The sequence below is a fragment of the Neodiprion virginianus genome, chromosome 1 (genome assembly GCF_021901495.1).
Source record: "Neodiprion virginianus isolate iyNeoVirg1 chromosome 1, iyNeoVirg1.1, whole genome shotgun sequence".
Lineage (NCBI taxonomy): Eukaryota > Metazoa > Arthropoda > Insecta > Hymenoptera > Diprionidae > Neodiprion > Neodiprion virginianus.
The window spans coordinates 7965873-7993446 of NC_060877.1; the positions used below are offsets into that span (position 1 = coordinate 7965873).

The 27574-nt window shown below is 39.3% G+C and overlaps 1 protein-coding gene across 5 annotated transcripts in view; it reads left to right on the forward strand.

The window, feature by feature from the left end:
• The window catches only part of LOC124310137 (microtubule-associated protein futsch-like), a 98889-nt gene that overhangs the window by 20529 nt on the left and 50786 nt on the right, over positions 1 to 27574 (forward strand). For all 5 annotated transcript variants that reach the window (XM_046773826.1, XM_046773827.1, XM_046773825.1 and 2 more), the window contains 5 exons: positions 24946 to 25047; positions 26268 to 26400; positions 26541 to 26704; positions 26947 to 27102; positions 27246 to 27374. In XM_046773826.1, the coding sequence (XP_046629782.1) occupies positions 24946 to 25047; positions 26268 to 26400; positions 26541 to 26704; positions 26947 to 27102; positions 27246 to 27374 (684 nt within the window). The remainder of the gene's footprint in view (positions 1 to 24945; positions 25048 to 26267; positions 26401 to 26540; positions 26705 to 26946; positions 27103 to 27245; positions 27375 to 27574) is intronic.

Here is a 27574-nt window from a genome sequence, read left to right on the forward strand (position 1 = left end):
AGCTCGTCGAGTCACATATATTATACATATGGCTGTGTACGTGACTGTAAAGAGTACCTACTTACAAGGCGGAGTTTGAGACATACCCATGACCTATATTTCATGGGATAGGTCAGAGCCGTCGGCGAATCCAAAGCCGGGGATGGAATAAGAGGAGAAACGAAAGCAAGGCAAGGCAAGGCAGGGCATTATTGATCAGGCGAAAGAGGGTGCCTGCCTTGACGGCACCAGCGCCACCGTAGCATAAGCCGTCCTCTCTGATTCTCTATACTGTACGTTTTGTAGCTTGGTAACGGTCTTCCTCTGCGGAGGGAGTCACCTTGAACAACCTTCAGCCGTGTTGCGGACGGTGCGGCGCCGCAGATGTCAGAATTTCCTCCTTCCAGCACCAGCGAGGCACTTAAAACGGGATTTTCTTCTATGTTATGCGGCAAAAATATTGATTCCCTATGACGAATCCACCTTCAACGCCAGCTGTATGGACGACGTACTGCAACCATGTCGCGGTAGTGGCGTAAAAATCATGCTTTCAAGTCACCAATGAAAATAGATTTGACGCAATAAACTGCACGACGCCGCGAAGCGTAGGTTGTAAACTCATCGTGTGTTTTTCGCCCATGCAGGTACTCTCCGCGACTCATCCGGAACGGACGTGCCGTGAATGATAAAGAACTCCAACTACGATTCCAACCTATTATTCACGATTAATAAATTCAAAGCAACGTTAACGTATACCTGTCTATTACTTCATTCATCTCACACACAGGCGTATGTCCCATAAATCCCTCTGCAGGGCAGTGGCTCCAACATATAAGTCACTTCATTTTGCTGAAGGGTCATTCTCATTTCGTTCACCGTAGATGAACGGCTCCGCTACATATAACTGTGCAACAAACATATTCCAAAGCTTCGTAGAGTTCTTCATCTTTGTTTTGTTTCGTTCCATTGGAAATAAAATTGATACCTGACGCCACTACACCTTGCCCGGTGAGATTTGGATTAAGCAATAATCCGAAAATAGTCTTTGGTTCAGCGCAGAGATCGTCGTTCTTTCGACGCATGCATCATCGACGCGCAAAATACCTGTAGGTATGCAAAACGCGAAGCGGGCTTTTGTACGATTGAGCTTCACGAGCGCCGATATCGATGGTGATCCAATACCATGAAAGAAGGACCTTTCGCCCCTCCCCGTATCGCAAACGCATGATGGAATGGCGCGTTTGCGGTTTCGCACCTACCTCTCACCGGCCTTCGAAATGTATTCCATCTTACAAATTGAAACTTGAATCGTTTAAGCCTTCCAAATACGGCAGAGGCAGGCGAAACGTAAACACAAAGAGTGCTGCCATCGCGTAATACGTTGTAAACGCGTATACGTGTACGTAGTACAGGTATACTGACCCTGATGAAGTGGAGAAATTCAAACATTTGCAACGCATTTCTTACCGATTACGTCATTCCTCCGATCGAATCAAATTGCATTCGTATAAATCAACGGGTAAGCTTCGCATCGCGTAAGGCATACGTTGACAGATTTGTTTTTTTTTTGTATTTTTCAGGTAAGCAGACATCTTCTCGTATGTTTACATCCATCAGTAAGTCTTAACCAACAACGACCAGAGATCTACGCCGAGTTAATCTCCATTGACTTGTAAGTGAGTAAATATCGCAGTAGCTATGGTTCGTCAATATCACCTTCGACATACGGAGAATATATCAAGGCCCGAAAGTGAGACGCAGTAGTAGCAGTACAAACAAGTCAAGTGTCACATACGAGTTTGAATATAAACCCATGGTACACCTTGTAACGTTTGGCTGACCTGCACGACGAAAGTCAGCACGATATTTTTTAGCCAATAATTATCCAAGTATCTACACAAAGAGCTGCTCGCATGGGTTCGTATTTCGCAATGAAGTTTTCAGCTTAGTCAAGCTACTTTTTGTCCAGCGAAGATCAAAGCCCAGCCAGAGTATTGTTTAGAGAATTTTTGAAGGACCTTGAGGCGGGTGAACAACGTCAGCGTTTTCTGACTCGGTCACGGCCGTTGGTAGCCGGGTAACCAATACCTGCTTACAATAAGCTTCGTAGACTCAACTGCCAAACACGGCAATCGGCAACCAATGACTTTACAGCTCGTTACAGCCAAGGTTAAGTATCGGGTGCCACAGGTCACGGTTTTTTCCTTCCGTCAAAAGAAATCGTTTCTCAGGTTACTGGATCGATACAAGAACGGAAACGATTGCTCTTTGATTGAAAAGTTCGTATTCAATAGCAGGAATACAATATGACTCTAACCACGGTCGGTTTTACCAATACCGCTACACGAATCACGAAGGATCATTTCACGACTCAATTGATCACTACTGCAATTTATAACGTTTCCGCATCGACGTCGAAATGTATCTACAGTGAACTACAAGTTGCACTTGTTACAAGTTCAGAGTTTTTTTAGGTCGTATCATTATAATCACTGAGAGTTCTTCACGACAACGTCCCTTGTCGACGACGATGCACTTCATCTGTCGTAAAAATTGCCGATAACATTTCAGAGAACTCGCGGACTCCGATCGACTGCACTTTGCAGGACATCAACGAAAAGTATCCAATGAATGCGGTGCGACACGGCTTTTACATTTCGTGCTACCATCCCGAAGTGCAGTGCGATAGCGATATCGAGGATGGGCCATGTGCCCGATTGCCCAGTTACTTATGCAAGTACCGCGCGTCTCTGACCATTCCAATTACGTTATGTAGTAACGGTACCTCTTTCGGTCAGTCGACTTGTGACAATCAGTCGGAGCTAGGCGTCCACCAGCAAGACAGTACGGTACATTTTTACGCTAAACAAGTAGCGCAAATGCAGTGTATCAGCTAACGACTGGAACCACGTTGGCGTTATGGACTCGCAGCTATCTATACTCTAAAAAGTACATTATGTTTTGCGCTCTGTTGCTGAACCAACGCAAGTCATGGGTTCAATATTGTTATGTGTTATCATAGTTTGTATTTGTTATGCAAATTACTCGAGTAAACTGTGAAAGAGCAGATTGTGAGGTAGGTACCTGGTCGTTCTCTGTCCACCTTGCCAACTAGCAGTTTTGAGCTGACAGAAAATTCAACTCACACTCTCGTACCGACAGGTACGTCATAAGTGGACGAAGAAACCTGTTTGTGAAGAATCCTGCACGCACGATTGTACATTCACACGAGTATGTAAAGTATCATCGGCTTCATCGATCTCCGAATTAGCACTTTGTCTTTGTGGAGAACAGTTAACGGTTAAGGCGGCCTTCGCACGTCAGGTAAAAAGCGAAAGTCTGTATTATACGGCGAATTTTGTAAAATGGTAAAAAAATTTCTCAGTCTTTTTTTGAAAATACACAAGAATTTAAAATATGAAACTTGTTCAAGTTCTATAACACGTCCATGATTTTGATGAAAGTTCCATGAATTTGATCGTTACTTCTGAGCTTCGTGATCGGCGCCGAGTTAATTTTTATCTAGCCGGTGGGAATCGAGGTGATTTTATATGTTGGTACAGCCAGTAACTGGGACCACGCCTGGCTTCTTCGAAACTAGATGATTAAAGCCAAAAATAGGTTTAACCTAGACCCTATTTTGACATCTACATAAACGGTTTCGCGCATGCCTATTTTTACACCACATAATCCAGTCGAGCCTGTCTTTGGTTTTGGTTTATACTTTGATGATGAGGGGGGGGGGGGGCTGAACTGGTGCCGTGTTTTATGTTAGGTATACGGAACCACGGAGCGTCTGAAAAGATTAAATTAGAGTTTATCTACGCATTACAGCCATGAAAATATTAACTTATGATTAGCTTGAATAGCTGCTGTCTAAAAGTTTTATTCTTAGAGTTTCTAAGTGTATTTTTATGCCTTCCGTCATCCTGTGCATCGCCTACTTGAGAAGTGATTGAAAATAACTGTAGATACCTGTAGAGAAGTAAGTGATCGATGATAAATTTTACAAATAACCAACGAAGAGTGCTGGGCACGACGCTTGTTCCTATTCTGGCAATCGGCAATTCATTACCAATATTCAGGTCCAAGCGCTTCTGGTCTTTTCATTCGGCTGATTCCGAGGTACAAAGTAAACCGAGCACGCATGTGAGACTTGAAAGCGAAATCGAGTAAGGACTTCATTTGGTAACTTGACTCTGGAAGGGAAAGTCGTCTACTTCCATATTCGCGTCTTCTGTACGTATATGCGTACATGTACAGTGTATAGATGAACGCATGCCTTTCAGACGGTAATTATCGCCGTCACGTCTGCTACTGGACGGTAATAAGTAACTATGCAACGATAATACCTATCACAACGAGGCAATCGTTCGCCATCACGCCACTCCAGCATCCATCCAGCACGATGAATCCGAAATTGCTATTACTCGCGATTATTATAATACAAGCAAAGCGACAATCGCAATTATTACGCGTGCCAATGCGACCGTATAACATATTCCTAAGATAGAACCTGGCGCATAGCATTCCGCCCGAGTTCATTTATAAAATTAGAGTAGGTACGCGACCGGCGTCACGATTGTGGAGCTTAGACTGCTGTTGTTGCTGGTTGCGATCGACGATATTAACAACTATCAACGGCACAATGAGCGTTGCTCAATCAGCCACGGTTGCCTAATACGTAATACTGTAACCAAAGAGGACGAGACAATGGATAGTAAATCGCAAAGCTGAACTATTGCAGGGAGTTAGAATATGAGGAATGCGATTGAAGTGACATTGAATGTAACCGCGGATCTACTGCATCAATAACATCCACGTACTACACATGTCGTATGACAATGGTATCGAATGAAAAATCACAGAGGGCAAAGTTCAACTGACACTGTTCCGTGGTCTAAACTCGGGGTGATTCTGAATCGGTGCAGATAATTAGAGTGTTCGAAATAATAAGGTTACGACGTTGAGGGCATTAGTAGTATCATCGTAAAAAGGTACGATACCATATGCTTCGGACAGACGCATACTTTCTGTGAAAATATTTATTCGTACTCATTGCCCTCCAATCACTGGTCGGAAAATAGAAATTAAGCATAAAATAGATACCCGAATCAAAGTAACATCTTAGTACTTAGTTGAAAATCTCCAAGTATACTCAGATGTGGAGAACAGTTTGAATTCCGCGCGATCATTGAATCGTTTCAAGAGAAATCACTGAACTGTATGACAAAAAACTATAATCGTGGATACAGTTTGGCTGTAGTATTTTTCTTTATTTTAAAATACACCTGTTCGTGACGCGAACTAGACTTCTTGTTGTTCGTCAAGTATCGCAGCAGCGTTCTGGACCACGTTTGTCTCTCTTATGTCGACGAATATCGGTTTATGATCGGTACTAGACACGCCATTTTTACATATGTAACAAAAACTCTACGAGCTTGGCTAGCTCGATTTAGCTATTAGGGAAACCACCACGATTCATAGATTTCAACCTACCTATTTTTTTTTCAAAGCCAAGAATTCCACTAGCTGGTGGATACGACTCTTGGCACAGATTGTTGTTTACACTATCAGTAAAATGACGAGTTCTTAAATTGACGAAAAATCTTAATTGCATAAAAAGTAGGCCGGTAGCGTTGATTTCTCTCGTGAGAAAAATCGTACGGTACAAACTTAGTGATCTGGATTAAATTTATCTATTTTTTTTGTCTATTCTGGATCTTATTGTGATAAAATTAAGCTTGAGCTTTACCGAATAAATAAATAATATAATGTTTCTTATCGTTACCAGACCTAGAATATTCGTTACACTGCAGCATTTTTGTGTTTGCGTGACAAGTTACGCAGCGAGTGATATGTAAGCAGCGAAAAATGAACCATATACATAGACATTTTTTTACCGTTATAAATATGTGCACGCATAGCACATCGCGTGTGTTTATTGTCTTGCAATTAGGACCACGTGTCGATTGTATCCGCTCCACTCCTCAACGAAAATCTTAACCCAGAAATAGTTGCACGTGTGTTTCTGGCACGCATCCTGTGGACTGCACCAAGCATCGAATGCGGTTATTCGATTCACCAGCCGAACTTAGATGCTATTAGACAAACAGAAGCAGCAAACTTGCGTACACATATTTTTATGAACACAGAGGGAAAGAGAGAAAGAGAGAGAGAGAGGGAGTCGCAACTGCAATTCTTTTCCCGTTAACAAATGCCGGAGAGCTTAATTTCAATTAAGCATATATATTCTAATTAAATAACAACCAGCTGCATGTCGTGTCGCGTCGGTCTCCGTTTGTCTTCGAAGTCGACGTCTAGCTACACATATAGGTACACCTACACTGCTCACACGAGCTTTCTTCAAGCTAAAACTATACAAATCCAACGGATTTTCACAAATTTTGGATTTGGAATATTCAAACTGGGAGAAACTTGATTTTCTAGCTTACTGAGATTCCACAAAAATTCTAATCAAATAGGTATCGTTTCAATATTGTTGGAATTTCAGGGAAATTTGACAGTTTACAATTAAATCTGTTTATTTGGTTGATTATATTTATTCAGTTAAAAAGGGGATCGACATCATCAGTTTTATTGTTTTACTAATACCAAATTGCTGGAATAGTTACTAAAAAATATAGCACAAGTAACTCTAATCATAGAGAGTACTATAGAACAGTAAGACATTTTTCGATTCTGGCTGCAAGATTCATTTTTTTTTTTTATTTCCGGAAGTATTTTTATCGGTCATGCATAGTAAAAAAATTAAAATACTTAAGGACTGTATAGAATGACTAATAACTTTTTTCAGTGCAGTCTGAACAAAAATGTTTGGCAGACACGCAGGAGAATGAAAGTTTTTCCAAGAGGGAAAGAGAAACATACAAATCTGAACATTATATTGCTGCTTGTTGCATATATGCTTCAAGTCCTGACGACTATCCGATTACGTCTCGAATGACAGCTGACTGGATTTCAATACACGTATATATAGATGATTAATATTACACTCTAATATTAATCTTGGATTCCTTAACTGTGAAAACCAATTTTTGCCCACGATAAGAAATGTAATTTATAAGGATTTTTAGCTGCACCCCGAGAAAAAAATTGATTAAATTAAGGAGTGAGCAGAGACTGGAACAGAAGGATTTTAAGAATAATTTCGATTCTGAATTTAATTCAATTCTAACACAGTTACTGAAACTTCTTCTCAGCTTGCTTAATTCCTTATATCTGAAACGCTCGGTAAACGCTCTCATATGCCGTGTGATTAAATTCGACGATATAATTGATGCGATTTGCATAGATTTAACTGTCAGTTTATTTATCCTTAGCAACTGTAATAGTCACGTGTTTACAGCAGATCGCTAACCAATCGACAAAAAATATTATGCAGTGCAAAGCGATATCTGTATCGTTGATCTCACATTCGCTGACACCTTGTCCCCGAAGCTATACGCAACTGCATTTATAAACAAGCATTTGAGCAAACAATATACATCCCGACGCAGAAAAGCGATGCCAAATTCAATGAATCTATATATTTGCACGGGTGCAATAAATTTATTTCCGGGTATATTTATTAAATTACAAATAAAAAAAAGTCTACATAATGTGACAAAACAAAGATGAAAAAAATGCACTACAAGTATACCAGAATATGAAAATTTTCAGTTGGTTCAAATCGATAACATCCTATTTTTTCAAGTCCATTTATCGTAAACAAATTATTTACCAATATTTACATTCAAAGAAATTCTGATTCGGAGTTCACTGTGTATAAAACATGTAGCCTGCTATAAACATATTTCTTTGCGGGTGTTGAGGAAAAAAAAAAATTTAACAATAATTTTTCGTACAGGAACTAAATTTCACTCGATCTCACCAAATCTTTCGTTGATACAATAAAAAAAAAAAGAGTTATACGTCGCACAACAGCATATTTTTTTCGCCACCCGCGAAGAAATACTTTGTTGAACGAAAAATTCTTTTTTCTCATTGCGCAGACACTGTTGACGAAGAATAAAAATAAATGCAAAACGTATATACACGGAAAAATAAATAATTTTGTTTAAAAGCTTGTCTGTTCCTGTCTCGCTCTAGAAAAAAAAAAAAAAAAAAAAAAAACGCTGGATACCGCTGCTGTATTTATAGACGGAGAAGGTTTCGATCGCCGCTCACTGACGAGGCGTTTCCAACTCGGGAATTTGAAGCACCTGATATCATTTTCTTTTATAGCCGTTTTGTTTGTTTTCGTTTCTTTACCACTCGCTTTTCAGCCAGGCCGCGAAAGATTTTGATCGGTAGCCAGAAAATACAGCCGAGCAGTGAGTGACCTACAAGCTCGACGAATCTACTTCCCTCCTTCGATTTCAACGAGTCAAACATTTTCCCTGCAGCCACGAAACGCCTGCTTAAATAAAAAAATTCGTCTTAAAGAATATTTTTCGCTCGGCAACTCATTCCTTATATTAATGGTATTTTATTTAATTAATTATATAGTACAATGATTGCGAACGTTATACGGCGGGGGAAAAATACCCGCGTACGAAAGTTTACTTACTCGTAGAATATTTCGACGTATGCAGCTAGAGGCAAACCTACATTGGACAAATCCCTCCAAACAATATCGATCTGATTGGCATTTCTCAATGCAAAATCAATATTTAAGATATCAGGCCGCCTAATTACCGCGCCAATCACCGGTTATCATCAGTAAAATAGCTGTAAGCCGGTAATAATGAAAATGCCGGTGCCAAGGAAAATACCCAGAATAGGGTAGAATTATAATGGCAGACGAAAAGGTGCATATCGAACAAGGCGACAGTCCAAGAAAGAGAAAGATGGATGGCGATGTGAAGAGGATGCGACGAATTCGAAGTAAATGTCAGAACTTTTATATTCGCCTTTTACTCCGCGCTTCGGGCACTAAAAACGAACCAGTATATAATTATAAGATCGTATTACATAAGCATGCGGCCCAAGCTGCAAAGGTTACAAGAACTGACGACAGTTAGCAGCCGCTTCAACTTGTGTCCCAGGGCTCATAACAATAATAACAACAACAATAATAATAATAATCGCCGGCACGTTTATCGAATCACGTTTAATTCGTTGCAATAAACAAAGGACAAATCGTCTCTGTGCCTGCCGACGAAATGCTGTGCAAACGGATGCTGACGAGACATGCGAATTTATCTGCACCAAATCTGCACTCTTCAATTGTCTGATACAACATTTTTACCAGTATATATATCGTACACGAGACTTTTTCACTGCAGCCATTATTGCCTTCTTCGTTAAGTACTGGGTGATATTTGACTGTAAAAATGATTGATTGTGATTTTCCATGACTCAAAAAAATGTAGTGGATTTTCTGGTACAGAAACTTGTGATATTTATGATTCGTATTTTAATGGCAAGCGGTTCTAATTATTGGCGTTAACGTGACAACGGAATGCTAAAAAATATTACCACTATTTTGAAAAGTTAGAATCAATTTGAGGTAATTGAGTTTGCAAGATTTTAGTATGTTGAGATTTATTCGTATAATCATCAAAGTGCGGAAAATGAGGGATTCTACACGGTTAGAAAAAAATTGTCCCAAAAAGTTCACCAACATTTTTGAGTTGATTTAACCATCTTTTAATCTATAGCTAAGTGGGAAAAAAAAAGTAAAATTTAAAGATGAAGTCTTGATATTATAAAAAAGTGTGTTATATTCACTAAAAAAAATGTAACAAATATCACAAATATAAAGTGTACCTGATGGGACATTGTGTTTAGTTAAATATTTCTAACAGTGATACTAAAAACGCATCGCCACCGTAACGTGACAGGCTTAAGTCTCATTCATTGGTTAATTACCTGTGAAGTAAAGGTAGTAATTTGACGAACGTGGAGACCTTGAAACGATGCGAGCACACCACGGAGTAATTAGCTGCGCCCATAACGAGGGTCCGAACATAATTAGCGCTAATTAAAGAGCTTTGAACGTCGATAGAGGCCGAAGCTAGAATGTGATGCTTGACACTCGAATGAATTAGAAGACTGCGGAGGATCGAAAAATCAGGCTTTCAACCGAGCTTCGATCACAGATTTATTTCTCGATTTGTTGATCACGAAATTTTCAATCAATACCACAACTCAGTTAGGTGATGGAAGAAATTCCTGCAGTACTTGTGCAGGTATACTTCGACGAATGATGATAATAATAATAATTTCTAACGATTAACTAACAGTGCTTACCGGGTCCCGTTGCTACGAAACTTGGACCAATTACATCCAAGCCACAGTCGCAGCTTAGATTGACGAGCAAGTTTATGGCGTTGCGAATTGAGAACAAGGATAACTAGATCCTTGAAGATAATCTCCGAGTCACACGGGCGTTATTCAGGCATTTGTTTGCGCAGAGACAGAGTTTCGACATCAATTGATTCTCCGATTTGCTTGGAAAGGTTTTTTTTTCTCCATGTTCTTTTTTCCAAGGCTAATATACCTTGACCAAAATCTACATTTAAAAGTGTTTTTTGAGTTACAACTATCATGTTTTATTTTTTAACACTATGTGAAAATTGACTTTTCTTTTGTAAACGTGACAACAAAGAAGATAAAATACACCGATATGAAATGTTCTCAAGTTTAAATGCATCGTCGATAAAAGTCCTACATTTTTAATTTAAGAATTTTTTTTCAACCCCTGATATTAAACTATTTTTAAAAACCCATTTTTTCAGACCTCAAAATTTGACGTATCTGATGTTTAAATTCATAAGCTTGCGTGACTGCAAAACGATCGGTGTAGAGAAACAGTTTTTAGGCACTATACGATTACAGGTATCATGACAGATGAGTTGATAATCTCAATTCGTCAAAAAGCAGAATTATATCGCGGATAGGTCGAATCTCGTTGAAAAATCGTTGGCGTCGACGAAAAACAAAATCAAATAAAAAAAAAGGAAAAAAAGAAAAAGAAAAAATCACAAGCAAATGAACTGTAACGTACGAAATAACGTCAGAGTGATAAATTCGTTGCGAAACAAAAATATGAACAATTTAGTGCATTGCGTAAAAAAGTTGTCGTAGCCACGCGTTTGCTTACAATGCCGGGAATAAATTGTAAATGTTGTAATGTACGTTGCACATAAATTTGATCGGATCAAACGGGCCCCGATTCTTCTCGGTCATGCTTCGAAGCCGACCTTAACTTCTTTACGCTTTTAATCGAGTTGCAGTCAACGAACTCCCCGTCCATACCAGCGCTAAACGCTCGTCTCCATCTTATCTCGCCCACGCCAATACAATCCAGTTCCTGCCCTCTTACCTACCCAATATCACCAATTGAATACCACCATAAATCCCTCATCATTTCTGACAACGATAATACGTTAAAGAAAATAATTTAGGTACATTCGCGAAAATTAGCCTGGCAGCAGGATTCCTTGCATGCCCGGTTTTCTCGATGAAAAAAAGAGGTTTCAGTGGCTATAAGGGTTTAAAAAAAAAAAAAAAATGGTTCCAATTACCAAAAATAAAAGAAAAAATAAAAACAACAAAAACCTGTAGGATGAAATTTAAACCCACTATAACTTGCACCGCTTGACGTTGTTTTGATTTTTGTTCCTCGCTCATCTCACATTACCTACTGCTCATCGCTTTCTCTTATCGATTCCGCTATTTTTCGCGGGTATAAAATTTTGGCACATCGTGCGGCCGGCGAATCTTGCACGAGCGGAGTTTCGATGAATTTTGACGCCTCGGTTTTACGGCGTAGACATGCTCGTGTAATAGGTACACATGTAACGTATAATGCGGCGGGCAGCCGAGTCAAGGATAGTGTTAATAATAATAGTTAGATAGTCAGTTTGGACGTGTGTTCGTTTATACACAACTGGTGCTATAAATAATAGTGACGGTATTACGAATGGTTTGTAGTGTAATTGCCATTCTGCCTACAATAGGCACAAAATAGAGACGCGCGTGAATGCAGCGAGAACGTTAGACGACGATCGTGTTTTGCCGGCAATTTGAGTCACCGGAGTAACGTCAACTCATTTCGATATTAATTACATGCAGGTACGCACACGTGCGATTGTAAGACGTCATTTGCGTGTAAAAAGACCAACTTCAGTAAAGATAGTGTTGCGGATATTTTTTGTTACGTTTTCTGAGACCGAAGTAAATCGTCTTTCGAATAATGAAAATCACGTTTCAATTGTTTTTTTCATTTATATCAGATAGTATCTCGGCGATAAAATGTGTAAGGAAAAGATTGGACAAAGCTCAAAGTCATGAGCTCAAAATCCAAACTGCACTAATTCGGAATATTATCTTTGAAATGTTAAGAACTTCGCGGGTTTCATCGTCGTTTCAAACTGAATCTACACGAATAATAATAATTAAGAAGAAATAATTCATCTCAGACCTTTTTGCTTTCACTACACGGAAGGTTGTTGCGTCATGTATACATTAGAGTGTGGTAACAATCATTATAGAATTTGATCAAATCTTCGTAAGGTATTAAGGCACTGTGTCATTATAGTGCGATTACAGACCAAAAGATTTGAGCATGAATAATAGCGTACCTCGTAATATCCTCCGCGCACCTTCTATATGTATACAACATAAATACGTATACTTATGTAATAAAATTTGTTGAGTCTAGCTGTGACCTTCTTTCTCTTGGGTGTATATACCTGAAAACACGTACATCATGCATACTAAAATCGAACGTGAACCTTTCCTTGTTGTATACACGTTGCGTTTATTACTTCTGTTTATTAAATAAATTTCAACTCCTAAAATCGAAACTACTTTAATCTTTGATTGATTTATCAACACGCTAAGAAATATACAGCTGTTTAATATTATTCGGTACATCGGTACGTTATTTCTTGCGGTTAGACTGAGTTTAGGTAATTGTATTAAAAACAGGTAATTGTATTAAAAACAGACTGAATATTTCCACGCTTCTTCTTTTGTTGGTCCTCTCGTCGTATGACGAAGAGAAAATGACTACCATCCGGATGACAATAAGCTAACTGTACCTTTTAAATAATCGGGTACGTGAGTATCATAATTTTCAGATATACAGAGACATTTAATAGCCAAACAGTGCGATTTTATACCAAAAAGAACGAGACCTTCAATGTCGGAATAATAAAGAAGTTCAAACTAACGTTCAAAAGAGTTGCGCAAGATAAATGACCAGCCACTCGATGTTTGCTTGTTAATTGCTAAAAACTATCATCGCACATAGGATGACACAAGAATCTCAAACACGAACTCAATCTGATTAATTTTCATAGACAAAATCAATGATACAGCAAAAAAAAAGAAATAACACGTCTGAGTGCGGTATAAACTTAAGAAGAGGAATGCAACGAAACATGTTACATGGTCGGACGTAATTCGCGGTTAACAATAAGCAAGTACATCTGCGCGCACCTCTGCTGCAGCTGACAATGAGATAAAAATAAATTCCCTTACAGACGAATACGTAATAATGTAATTATAATCGTTGCAGTAACAAACGTACGTACAAGCGTGTATTACTACCGGGAGTAGTGAACTGCGTCTATGCGCGTATGCGTTATATTATATCGTGGCGTTTCCATCGTATGCAGTTCGGTGCACATGGCGCAGTGCATTGCGGCATTGCAGCAGGATTAAATAAGAAAAGAGCTGAACGGCACTGCGAGCTCTGTGCGGTAATGTAGCCAAGTAAAGTCCAGCCATGTGGAATAACGACTTGCACGCATGAGTTCAGAGTGTAACATCGAAGAGGAGAAGAAAGCGCAAGGCTGCTGCGATCGTCGAATTCGTCTAGTACCTCGCCGCAAAGAAACCGTCCATCTTCTCCCTTCTCTCTACACTTGTCTCTGTGTTTTTCATCGTTATTATACGTTTGCTCGTAGGTGATACGGTGCAGCGAGATAATGGGTCGTTGAGTAACCGATCGACCGTGAATTAACCGGTCGAGTATGCATACGTGTATATATATATACACATAATACAGGTCTGTATATAGAAGGCCGTGAAGAAATTATTGTACGTATAATCCTACCCTGTTTATATTTTAACGCCACGAGTATATGGCGAGGTAAAAATTTTCCCAAGATGACAAAAACTGTTCCTCTGATGCAGATCCAAACGAGGCTGAAGGCCAAACGTTTTACCGTCCATTCGAATAAGTTAGCGAAGTCCGAAAATCAAAATTTTTGTTCAACCCCTTGGACTCTCCAGTACTTTTAAACTAGGGTGAAACTAAACTATATTTTTATATTTCGAAAAAATTTAACACACTTGTCTTCTAACTCTGTTCACTAGCTTCATTGTAATTTTGTCTCACTTTTAGGACAACCCTATTCATTAATTCTTTCATAATTCTTTCGTTCATTTCCTCTCATACTGCGCTGATTCAGGCTGACGACAATTTGCTAATATAAAATTCCCTGCCTCTTCCCATGAAAAAATTCAGAATTTCCTATAACGTCGGGCAGTTTTGACGACCAACAATAGCTCCAGAAATTTTGCACCGTCAATGAATAAAATTGATTTCCTAAAAATACACGACATAATTATAAATTGAACAATACGATTTCCGAATGTTGGTTTGGCTAAATTTACGATGCACTGCTGAAGTTTGATATATATATTATATATATGGGGCATTCCACGTCAATTCGACTAAAATCTGACCCTCGCGTCCTTTGGTCTACAATTTTTTATATTTTTATTCTAAATTTAAAAGTCAATTCCAATTTTTTTCAAATCCCCGCCCCCAGAGCCATTCAAATCACGACACGTCTTTGACAATGATTGGAAGATTGTCGAAAATTAAGAAAAAAAAAAAAACATGAACATAAACACTGTGGCCAAAACCAAAAATATTCCAATACAAATTTAAGTGGGCAGGCAGAACGGTTATTTTTTATTTTTTTTTATTCAATTTATGTATATGTGCACATATTTTTTGTCGATAAACGTGAAGTCAAGACCGTGAATATGCAGGACAAGGTTGATAAGTTAATCATATATGTGCCGTAGGCATATAAAATGCCCTGAATATTCAACGAGTCGATGAACAAATAAATGATGCGTTCACATCATCAGGATTATTAATTTAGGAACATATTGTGAGTCATTTATTTTTTTGTAACGATCTCAAAGGCGAAATCGAGCTCGTTACAAATATGGTTAAAAAATCGGAAAACAACGGTAACTAGTGAATCACCTGTAAAAATATGTATAATGGATATTCTATTTCAGCCCGAATCGATTCTTAAATCCCCATTATAGGAATCGACTGTACGCAATCTAGCCGTTAAGCATTCGACCCAATTTTCTTTATCTGTATAATTCACAGTTCCATGAAATTTCTGAATTTTTTCATTAGCGTATACGACCTTATATAGATGTATATAAAATGTGTCTTTGACGCATTCGAATAATTAGTAAGAATATCTAATTACTGGGTTAATTAATCGTAATTCAAAGTATGTCATTTCTTATCGTAATTCAAGTAACTTCTTTGACGACGGAAGAATACCGTCTTTATGTCGTATGAATGAAACTGAGATAGTCATACTTAAATTATCCCCGGACTTATGAACGAGAAAAAAAAAAACTTGCGCAACAGGAATGATAATTGTAAACTGTTATTTGATTTGAGACAAAAAAAAAAAAAAAAAAAACCAATTTCTAGCGAAACGATAAAATCATTTTTTGCACCATTCCCGTTCAAGTTATTATACAGTGCATTGAAAAAAATTCTTCGATATCATTGAAATGGATAATGATTCGCGGAAAAAAAACTAAGAGGATATGTATAAATGGGTTTCAGAGTTGGGACGTTAATCTAGCGAAAATCAAAACAAAAAATATAAGTATCAGACTCGAGGTGGGTCAGGGTTGAATAAACGTTACTCGAAAATACATGAGGATAGCCCCTAGTATACACGAATAAAAGTCTGTTGCCGGATGAAAAGTGAAAAATGTGTGAGAAGAGAGCGTACAACGTTTGTTCCACACCTTCGAATACGATAGATAAATTATACGCGTATTTTTAAGCCTGATGTCAGGACGACTGGGCATAAAATTATACCGAGAAATCATTGCCATCTATTTGCGGTTTAGTAAATGGCCAAAAGTATATCCGGCAAATACGTAGGCTCTACTTTATCCGTATTATTTCGAAGCGTAAAAAGTCATGACATCGCGTGATGTTAAAGTGTGGGCTGTTAGATCAAAGCCCATCCGCGAACAGGCAGCGGCAATTGTCAAAATTACTCAAGCCTTGACCGCTTTGTGGTTCCTCCAGAGGGATTGTCGAAACACTCGCGTCGGCGAAAAAAGAATAGACGATAATGGAAATTGTAGCAGGCCTTGAATTGCACTTATATTGTATAAAATTTGAAACAATTGACGGTATAATTGTTGTTGGCAATGCTCCTCCAATTTTTATCTCAAATCACAATGCTACGTCGTTTCGTTTATCTTCATCGTGTAAAGAATTAGAGCGCTGTTAAAAACAGCAATGCGATTTATCCGAGGGTGAAAAGATGGTTGATCCATTGCGCCGTAAGTTGTTCGATTTTATTGTACAAAATTCACATGCGTTGCATCAATCTTTATTGTTTTTATTAATATACATTATTTATACATGGTATATATACATGGATTCGCGCGGTTCAAAGGAACGATTACGTCGTTTATCGTATATAAGTAGGTTCTAATCTCGGTTCTAATACTACATAGATACGATAATAAAAAGTGCATATTGGTAAGCGTCAAAATCTAAATTGAACAATTGGATGACTTGTGAACATGTACCTACATCCGCGCCTATAAATTTTACAACGCCGAAGTCTTCAAGAGATATTTGAAAGACGAGTTACTTTCGTCTAACGGATAGTTAAGTAGCCACAATCAGCTCTCAGCAACGCAAAGCGATCCGCTCAATTCGATCCGCTCAATCCGTTAAATGGATAATAATTAGCGAATGTTACAAGATTTGACAACGCTTCAAAATCTGCGGTAGCAAAAAAGAAAAAACGGAATAAAAATTCGTCCTCATCGACCGAAGATGAGAAAATCAGCTTCCTAATTATAAAATTTTTTCTCTGCGAAGGAATTTTAAGCCCTACAATCGCGCATAGAACAGACACGAAACTTGCTTAGAATTTTGTTTTCAACAACGAATAGGAAGTACGGGTGGATGCGTCTAGGCGTGAAAAACAACCGGAATGGACTCACAGAATGCGTATCTATCTCACGCCTCCAGGAATCTTACAACGAAACCTGCATCGCGTGGTGCATCGTCCAAGAGTCGAGCGTTGTTGGAAAAATTACCGCGAGAAAATTTTATAACGTGCATTTGCAAGAGCCGTTCGCAAGTTGCATTCACCGTGTAAAGCAGAGCTTTATCGCGAGTCCTCCTCCGTATCTGCACATCAAGTTACGTTAATGCGTTTCGCACGCTATTTTCTGCTGTGGCCCAAGGCTTCAAATATATCATGTTATTATACGCTCGCATTTATTCGTCTTGCGGTCATTTCGCTATCTGCTTCTGGGTCTTATCTAAAACTCTCGAGGTGGCAACTGGTAAGGTGGTTTTTTTATTGTTTTTTTTATTTTATTCTTATTTTCACTGTTGGATGATTGAACATTTTGGCAGACTGACGGAGCCAAGTCATCCGATGATTATCTACTAAGGAAAATACGATTGTTTCCGTATTTTTTTTTTTTTTTTTTGTCTTTCTCTTTCGACATGGGCGGAATTTACTCTACTAATAGCCGCACGAGAACGACCGTCATGTCTTCAAGTTTCGGACTCATTTCTAAGAGTATAAAATTAGATTTTCTATAATAAAATCAAAATCTGCTAGAAATTGCGTTTCGTTATAATAAGTGTCCGACCGAAACCCGATTTTCAGATGAAACAGAAACCGTAATCGAATATTCAGCTCCTCTTCTAATTTCGGCCGAACCGTAACCAAAACCTAGATGGGTGAGTTAAAATTTAGTTACATTTTTATTATACCCTTGAATTTGTTGTTTTTCCTAGCTTTGTAACAGATTATTCGATTCAATTTATTGGGAAATAAATTTATTTTTGGAACGCAGTGTAGGCACAAAATTAATTTCGAACATACGCGACTGTGCCCGACAAGACACGAACGCCAGTTCCGGCCAAGTTTTGTCGGAAACCAGAATTTTTGGTAAAAACTGTCCGAAACCGAAACCGAATCTTCGGTCGGTCTTCAGTTATAATTTAAGCTGTACTACACGTAGACGTCTAGGTTATAGACTTGTAAAGAATATCGCACTTGTCGGAGCAGCGACGGCATCGAATCGAGTGATCCGCTCGTAGTTTTTCCCGTTCCGAGTCTAGCCTCGCATACTTGAACGGTAATTATTGTCTGCACGTCTGCAGCCTGACCTCCCCCCGTGAAAAACATCCCCAGACACGAGTTACCAAAGCATCCGTATGTAAATATTTAAGTTCGCCGGGCAACGTCCTCGTGGAAAACGGCCAAGCTGACGATGAGCTGCAGCAGGTCTTGGTCGTTACCCTCTGGTCTATGACGCCAACGACGTCGAAGCCAGCGGAGCATGGAGCGCGGTTCTTCTTTTTATCTCCCATCTTTCATCTTGCATCGCCTTTCTTTGCTCGCATTCTTTTTTTCTCTCCGTCTTAATCCTCTTCCTTCTTCAACTCTCTTTTCTTGCGTTTCCTCTCCTCTCTATCCCTCTCTCTCTCTCTCTCTCTCTCGCCTTCTTTCACTTTCTTTTCACTCGAGGCTCTCTAGCGCCAAGTCGTTCGGTCTCGCCCTAGCTGCGATGCAGACTTATGAGGAGGAGAGCCTTCAATGTCCGGTTTCTAAAGAGTTTGTAACAGACACCGCGACTCCATCAGAGTTTCATTACCTCGTCTACTCTTTGCTCGGCGTGTATCCGTCTGTCTGTATTCACGCTGAGAGGGTAGAAGCGCAGAATACTATCGGCTACAGATCGTCTTACCGCTTGTGTGTTCTCTTGTGTTCATCCGACTAGTAAACCGATGCACTAATTCGATTACGCAACAATATCGCAGGTTGCACGCTAAGTCAGATCGCTTCTATTCCCTGTTCATACATTACGGTTACGTAATTACGAAAATATACCAATAATAATCGTTGCGCTTAAAAGTATCGATGAGAATTTATCAACGCCTTAAAAAATGTCCAAATGAAAAAGAAAAAAATTAAGACACCCTCAGGATCAGATGTTCCTTCCAATGACATCAAGGCTGTAGACGTCATAATGCGATAATCAAGTAGATATGCATTACGTATAAGTATACACTGCGTTGCGCATGATGCGTTTTGTACGATTGCGATTACACGTAGAGCGACGAACAAACGGTCCGTAATCGGATACTTTTTCAAATACCCTTATCCACGTCTGCAGACTGCGTGGGAAATATTTCGTAACCCGCACCGGCGATAATGAGACTGATTAACCCTCTCAACATCCCCCGATCTCTCATCCTCTAACTATAAATTCATATACGCATTGTACGTACGATACTTGTCGTTACATATACACACATATGAGAAGTTAATTAATCTAATCAGAGATTATTACGCAAAGTTTACGCAACCCGCGTATCGTGGATACGTATACCTGTAGTAACAATCGAACCGCGCACTGCAGCTTGCGGATTGTGCTCGACTGCTCTGCGATCATTAACGTCAAACACACAATGATTTTCAAGGACTTGCGGAGCTTGGGCGATTGGCAACATCCTGACCTTCTTGCTGGGTCGAAGGCGTGTTCGTTTGCGTCATGCACACTCTGTAATTCAGTGCGTACGACAGTATGGGTATGGAGAGACGGTCGCGATGCTTGCCGGTAGCTGCTGCTGCTGCTGCTGCTGCTGCTGTTGATGCCGATGCTGATGCCGACCCACCAAGCCAATGTCATAACTGATGTGAGCAGGCGAGACCGGGTTGGCGATGACGCGCAATGATCACGTCACGCGCGAACTATTCCTCGGTGAATACGCTGCCTCCTCTTGCAGGGACTATACACGCCGACACGTGAATGGAAAGTGTTTGTGGACCTGCGAATGCTGTTTAACGACTCGCGCGGGAGGAAGCCGTCTGGATAATTACGGATGACGCGATTCTGCGGCGCACGATATCCAAAAATTCGAGTTTGGCACGATTTGACTCGATGTTGACGTGAAAATCAAATTTCCTCAATTTTTTATGCTTTCATGCGTGAAAACTTGAATTTGACTTGTTTCGCAAATATTAAGCATGATAACTAAGATCGATGACTGATTGTTGAAAACTGTTAAAGAATTCCTTAGGGATTATCATTGTCCACATATTGTTCCGATCCAAAAGGAAGTAAAATCAGACACAGACCGCTTTCCTTTTTTTTTTGTCAATTTTCCGACGCAACATGACACCGTGTGATTTCATTGGCCTGATACGCTAGATCCGAGCAATGAATTCACTCGGAGTGAAGTTGTGGCAGAAAATTGGCGCAAATGGAAAGCAAGCGGCCATGGATATGAATCTGATATTTTACTAGTATGCATGTATGCACTATGTTTGATCCAAGTGTTTGCAAAACGATAATATATATATCTACAACTGTGAAAATGGGGTCAACTGCAGGAGATACAGAGCGTGAGTTAACTCTCGAGCAATTTTCATCGGGGTAAAAACGGATCTTGAATCAATCACGCAATTAGGTTACCTATTATGCGTATTGCAGTTCCATTAGAATCTAATCTGGTTTAGAACTAAAACGAAGTCATCTCTCTGCTCGTAATACGGTCGGAGTACGTAACGTGTAACACATAACTAGATTGCAGTAGAGTAAAATATAAGTATGTATCGGTAGCATGATGATATACCTATTATATACGCCATATATAAGATGCATGAAACATATGTGTACTGGTATAATGATTGACAAATCACCAAGCTACAAAAGCCCCCACCCACCCAGTAATTACCTTGGCAGTGAAAAGTGAAACCAATCTCAGACTCTAATTGCTCAACGAACAGAGAATAAGAGACCGTTTAACAGCTCAAATTAGACCAAGATAAACAACACCATAAAATAGATTTATAGTACACGAGTGTGTGTTTGTTTGCGTGTATGTACACGAAGCGACGTGTGCTATTGAATCAGTTACTTTATCTATTCGCCCGGTTTCCAATCACTGCGCGGTACAGAATATCACGGCGTTGGCGTGGATTCGCATACGTGTAGTTTTAATATTTTCGCAAACATAAAGGAGCTCGGCATCAGTCGGCCATCCTCCATGACTCTGGGATCCCAGATCCACCCTTGCAATTAGGGTATACGTACGATGCTGGGTACCGTGGTTCAACTCCAAACTGACGACAGATGACGACCATATGTTGTACAACCACCATACATATACGTATAATATACTCTACTCTCTCCGTACTGTAGTGATGTTTTGCGCTTCACCCCAATATCGCGTCCTAACGACGTCTATAAAGCGCATTATTATCGTTCACGGTGCAGTTAGCCGATGGCCGAATCCTAAATTGTTGACAGACTCGTTTTACCGAATGTTAGCACTCCGTTGTTATTACCGAAAAATCGCCGGCTACAGATATTGATGTTCGAAAAAAAGAATAAAGAGAAAAGAAGTAAGACAAAAAATAATTATACGCTATAAAAAAGAAATTCAGTAAAACGCAGCTATGATTTGAAATTTTCTCTGTGTAAAAAAAATAAGAATAGAGAACCGAGGAATTTAAAAAAAATCTTGAATGATTTTCGGTAAAACCTGCAATTATTACTCAGTGTATAATTTCAAACTGTTGACTTTGTATAATGTACGTACATGAGTAACGGAATAACGTGATTTTTGGTTTCATAATATACGGTTACTGCTGTAGCGCCGTTTCCGACACGTTGTACAGTGTTGTGTTTTTAACCCGAGTTAATTTTGCCTCCGGCATTCATTTCGTATAATAAGTAAAGCAGAATATTTCAGGTATCTCGACTACAATATAGTATCAGCTGTAGTAATTCTCAAATTATGAGTAAACCTTTCACCTACTAATTACAAGGTGGACAAAAATTGAATTCAAACAAGATGAGAACCAGTTTCTTTGCATCAACCGCATGACATGTGCCGTCAAAAAAATAAAGTAAAAATGATCAGACGCATAAGAACCCGATATTTTTCGCTTATTCAGACAGCAAGTAATTTACGTCGCGGTTAGAAAACATGCGATCTACTTCATTGATTACATATTTTTGAAACGAAAATAGAAGCGGCTGCGATGTTAGCCAGAACTCTGCAGAGTATCTGTATACATATAACTGCTTGCAATAGATCTATACACACACGACTCGAATTCCGGAGCCTTGGTAAGATGAAATTTTTTCCTTAAAAATAACATTCATCGTGCGAAAAACAAGCAACAGCTAATTTAGCCTGTACGAGGATAATAAAAGAGCAGATTTTATTCAAAACTGCAGGAAAAGAGGAACACATCACAATTTTTTGGTAAAATATACTTCGTAAGATGCAGAATTTACTCTTAGAACCAGTAAAAACCACTGTCTGCAAAGTAAAATCTGCTACGTTTGTAGTAAAAAATCTTCGTGTGTCCCTTTTTCTTACCAGTTTTGAGTAAAATCAGCTCTTTATCTTCTCTTCGTGTACGAACGTAAAAATCATCTCCAGCAAGATACGAAGGTCCGATATATGTTCGGCCAAGATTTTCCAGGTTGTTAAAATATCATTTACCGACTGGGTGCGTTGTACACCCACAACCAAGCAGAGATCCATAAATCTATAAACGGAAACACGTATCAGCAGCGTTTTCGTGCCGGCTATGCAGCACCGAGTGTATTGATTACAGGCGACAGACGATGCACATGTCTGGCTTCACTCCACATTCATACTTAAATAAACTCCGACGCTCGTTATGTTGTCCGGACTTTTGCTGTTCAACCTTTTTACTTTTCATTTCCTTCTATGCTTTTTGACAAGCTTCGATAATACACGCATGCAGCCGTGGATAATATCAGTAGCAATGTATTACGTATGATATATCGATGACTCGGTACTCGTGCTGTGATAATCGAGTTACAAGGTAACGAATTGTGTAAAGAAGTCAACGGTAGGAAGGTAAATCCAAGAAGTAAACGGTGAACAATGGCGTAACGAATAGCGATTTGCAGCATTGATGATTGCATCGCATCCAACCCCGGCTTGCTGGCAATTTCACCCGGAAGTTTCAACGGCTTTTCCAGTTTTTTTCCAACCTCTAACTGTTAATTGTTTTACGGTACGCATAAAAGGTTGTTTGTCATCGAAAGTCGGAGATTTTTAAGAATAAATTATTAACGAACAGAGGCAAGAAAGATCGATTACAGTGTGCGAAGGTATATTTAAGCACTGCTCACGCCTTATTGAACCGAATAACAAAATTATATACATCTCTAAGAATGATGACGCGACATACCCGAGGTTCTCAACCTCAAACAAGGCTTGTAAATCGAATGGATCGAAAAGTTTTGCATAATTTTTGTTTTCCGCTTCATCCGTCTATGACTAAAGAATAGATTTATGTATCAATTTTGACTCACCTCACAGCTGAACTGACTGCGTTAAATCTGGACGAGCCTTCTTCCCTCCTCGGTCGTATTTTCAAAGCATCGTAGAAGAGCTGTAAAGTTGTTTGTTGTATTCGTCAGGATTACTCCATGCTTGCATTGACTCGATGATAGGGTATTCCATAATCAAATTTTAATTAGATCGCATTCAGGGACTGACGCGACTCTAAAGTCACTCGTCGATCGTGTCGTTGCCCGCAACGCGCACCCCTGCTGTAATTACGCGAATTATAACCACGTTGCGGAAAATTGCGCCGTACCTAAACGAATGAAGGTTCGTTTTTTTCTCACCTGCACAGTCTTAATTAACCGGCTTCATCGCTTCTTCGCGGAAAAGCAAGCAAGGAACTGTAGTCCAGTTGAAATAACACTATTTTCATTTTTTAGAGGTTGGGGGGTCGTCAGTATTTTAAATCAAGAATTCGACCAGTTTCTGCGGTATCTTTGGCCGCCGTCTTCAATTCATGGTGGAATTTGTTCTTTATTATAATTAATTGGTATCTTTATTTTTGTCGTAACAATCTTTTGTCCGAGATCGATATTTTCCTACCTGAGCCGTACATTCAAGATGGCGGTCGAAGGTACTGTAGAGTCTGGTCAAAATTCTGAATTTAGACTACTGATAACCGACTGCCCCCCTTCTCCCAACGTTTAGAAAGAGAATAAAGTCGTATCGAAAAATTGCAGTTTCAGATCGTGTTAATCCGTATTAGCGTCAATCTCCGGAGTCTAGACTCAGGGTAGGCCGAGTGTCGAGGGTTCAGGTGGCGACAAGGGAGAGGAGAGTTCCTTTACCCCGTGACGTCACTTCAGACTGCACGGCGCCCACAGACCGCAACGCAACCCCAACCGACTGATAAAACCCTTTATCGCGAGAAACCCTGCCCGCCACTGCACTCGAGCACCCTTCGCCGGGGCTGAAGCATTGCACAAATGTTTATTTCCGTTATTTCCGCTGCTTAATTCACGGTTTGTAAACGAACCGACACGGTTTTACGGAGTCGCAGAATTTACGTAACAACGCGAAATCGTCGCAATCAAGGTTCAAGACCGCGAGTCTCGGTCCATCCGATACGCGTCTGAGCTTGACAAGAGTAAACAAATGAATACAACGATCGTTTTGTCCGAGATCAGTTTTGTTTCGACGTGGCACCACTGATCGCTTAGTTCAGACCGATCGACTACCGTCGTAATAGACGATACAGATATAATATTCATGAATCGTAAAACTGTACGGGTACATGAAAGTAACATATTACCTACATAATTTACTTTTTTGTGTTGCAGAGTGACCCAAGTACAGCTTTCCTCAGGGCAGCGAGAGCGGGACAACTGGAAAAAGTGTTGGAGTACCTCGAGTCCGGAGTTGACATAAATGCTTCTAACGCTGTAAGAATGATCGTTTCGTGGTGATCACTCCGAATGAACCATTATTCACGATATCTCTTTGATGGTGTATCATTCCGATAGTTTTCCCTCGCTTTCCCTTATTATCATACCCAATTCCCCAAACAACCGGTAACTGTCTCGTAGAACGTATCTACCTACTTCAGCTTCGAACACGAAATCTGTCGAAACATAGTCACTCTCGATTTTTGCATTTCTAGGGAATCGAGCGAATTCGATGGTGGCTATGTTCACACGGAAACCGATTTCGGAAAAACGCCTGGCAGCTTCTTAGCAGACAGCATGCATCATGCCACATACCAATACATATTAAACCCGGAATTCTTTCTCGTTAAATTCAGACCGTCGTTGATAATGCTCATTTGAAGACAGTTGATTACATTTGAGTATTAATCATAACGGCAGCGAGACCAAAGGATATGTTTATTTTGTAAATAATTTTATAAAAATCTGAGTCGTATTCTCGAAAAACTTGCGTACATACTACGAATTTCTCTAATTATAACCTTTTGGGCAGTTTTCCTTGATGTCGTGGAAGTGTCGATATCGATTACAAATCAATGCATGAGAGCAGTACAGTACTTTTGTAGTTTAAAAGCGCTGAAATTTAGGTCTTTGGAAGTCTTTAAAAAATAACCTTTTGCAGTTTTTGAATTTTGACCAATCTACTCGCAATGTCGCAGATCAATATTTTCCTTCTTACTCGCTCATGCTTGAGTCAGACTACTCAGCAGATTTTTATCTAATTGCATGAGAAAAATAGGTATCAAAAATGGAGCCGTACACTCACGTATCTATATTATCTTGAGGGACTATGGTTGACTGGCATCTTACAGTACATACCAAGGCATATTTGTAACGTATCGTATCATCATTAAGGTATCGAGGCCTTATACATCATATGATTGAATTCACTTCACTCATCAGAAATGCACTTGAACCCACTTGACCCTCAAAACATTTGTAACGTAATTTACACCCACCTAAAATCTTGTTAAATCAAAGATGAAATCTTGTAATGAAAGGGTTGCTCACACTTTCTCAGTATTTAAAATTTTCGGAATCTCTAGTGTAGTTCTTTTTTAGTCAGGTTTGATGTCTTTAAGTTTTTAGAATCAATCCTTTAGCGCATATCGTCAATTATTTTCTCATGTTGTATCTAATCTAATAGCAGTATCTAATAAAATAATTTGATATTACAGAATGGTCTAAACGCTTTGCACCTAGCCGCTAAAGACGGCCACATAGAAATAGTCAGAGAACTTTTAACTCGAGGAGCTATCGTAGATGCTGCCACCAAGAAAGGAAATACAGCTCTGCATATCGCCTCACTTGGTAACTGAATATTCTACTTCACCAAGTTTGTGTCATATCCTTTAAGGCATGAAATTTATCTGCTGAAAAAATATCAACTGATTAATGTCTTTGTATAAGATTCTTATTTAATAAGTAATACGATTCCATTGTTTCTTCAGCTGGGCAAGAAGAGGTTGTACATTTACTCATTCAACGTGGCGCTTCTGTCAATGCCCAATCACAAAATGGTTTCACACCGCTGTACATGGCTGCCCAAGAAAACCACGACTCCGTTGTCAAGTTTTTGCTTAGCAAGGGCGCTAATCAAACTCTTGCCACTGAGGTAAGACAAAATATGTTTTTTATTCACTTGAAGTATTTCTCTCCAGGATTGATTGGATCCTGTTGAATTACCCTCATGTTATTCTGACAGCACTTGCAAATTGAGACTATTTGCGGCATTGCCTTGCACTTAATTCATGTTAATTATTTCATATAAATACAAAATACCTACGTTGTATATTTTGCAATTCAATGAATCGTAAGATGAAGATACATTTGCTAATCATGGAATTGTGTTCACAGGATGGATTTACCCCATTGGCTGTGGCCATGCAACAGGGTCACGACAAAGTAGTAGCGGTACTACTCGAAAGTGACACAAGAGGTAAAGTACGTCTACCAGCTCTTCACATTGCTGCAAAGAAGGACGACTGCAAAGCTGCTGCGTTGCTTTTACAAGTAAACCTTTTTACCTCTACTTGATGCTGTTTATAAGAAACAATATTGAAAAAGTACATAAATTCGATGTTCAAAGGCAATCGAAATTCGTTTTGTGATGTATGGCCATATAAGTATGGATTTACACTGAGTTTTATTTACAGAACGATCACAATCCTGATGTTACATCAAAAAGTGGTTTTACACCCCTTCACATCGCTGCCCATTACGGTAACGACAGGATAGCTTCGCTACTCTATGAAAAAGGAGCAGCAGTTAATTTCACCGCAAAGGTAATGAAGCCCGTAATATCAATTACAAAATAGTTCATCGAATGACGAATTATGCAGAGTTTTACTGACTTATAGTGTGCCGAAATAAGCCATTACTCACAGAACTTCAAGTCCATACATAGTATCATTTGTAGCACATGTCATAAAGCAGTCTTACTCGTGTAGTAACGGGTCAGCTGTTTTAAATGATGTTTGATGCA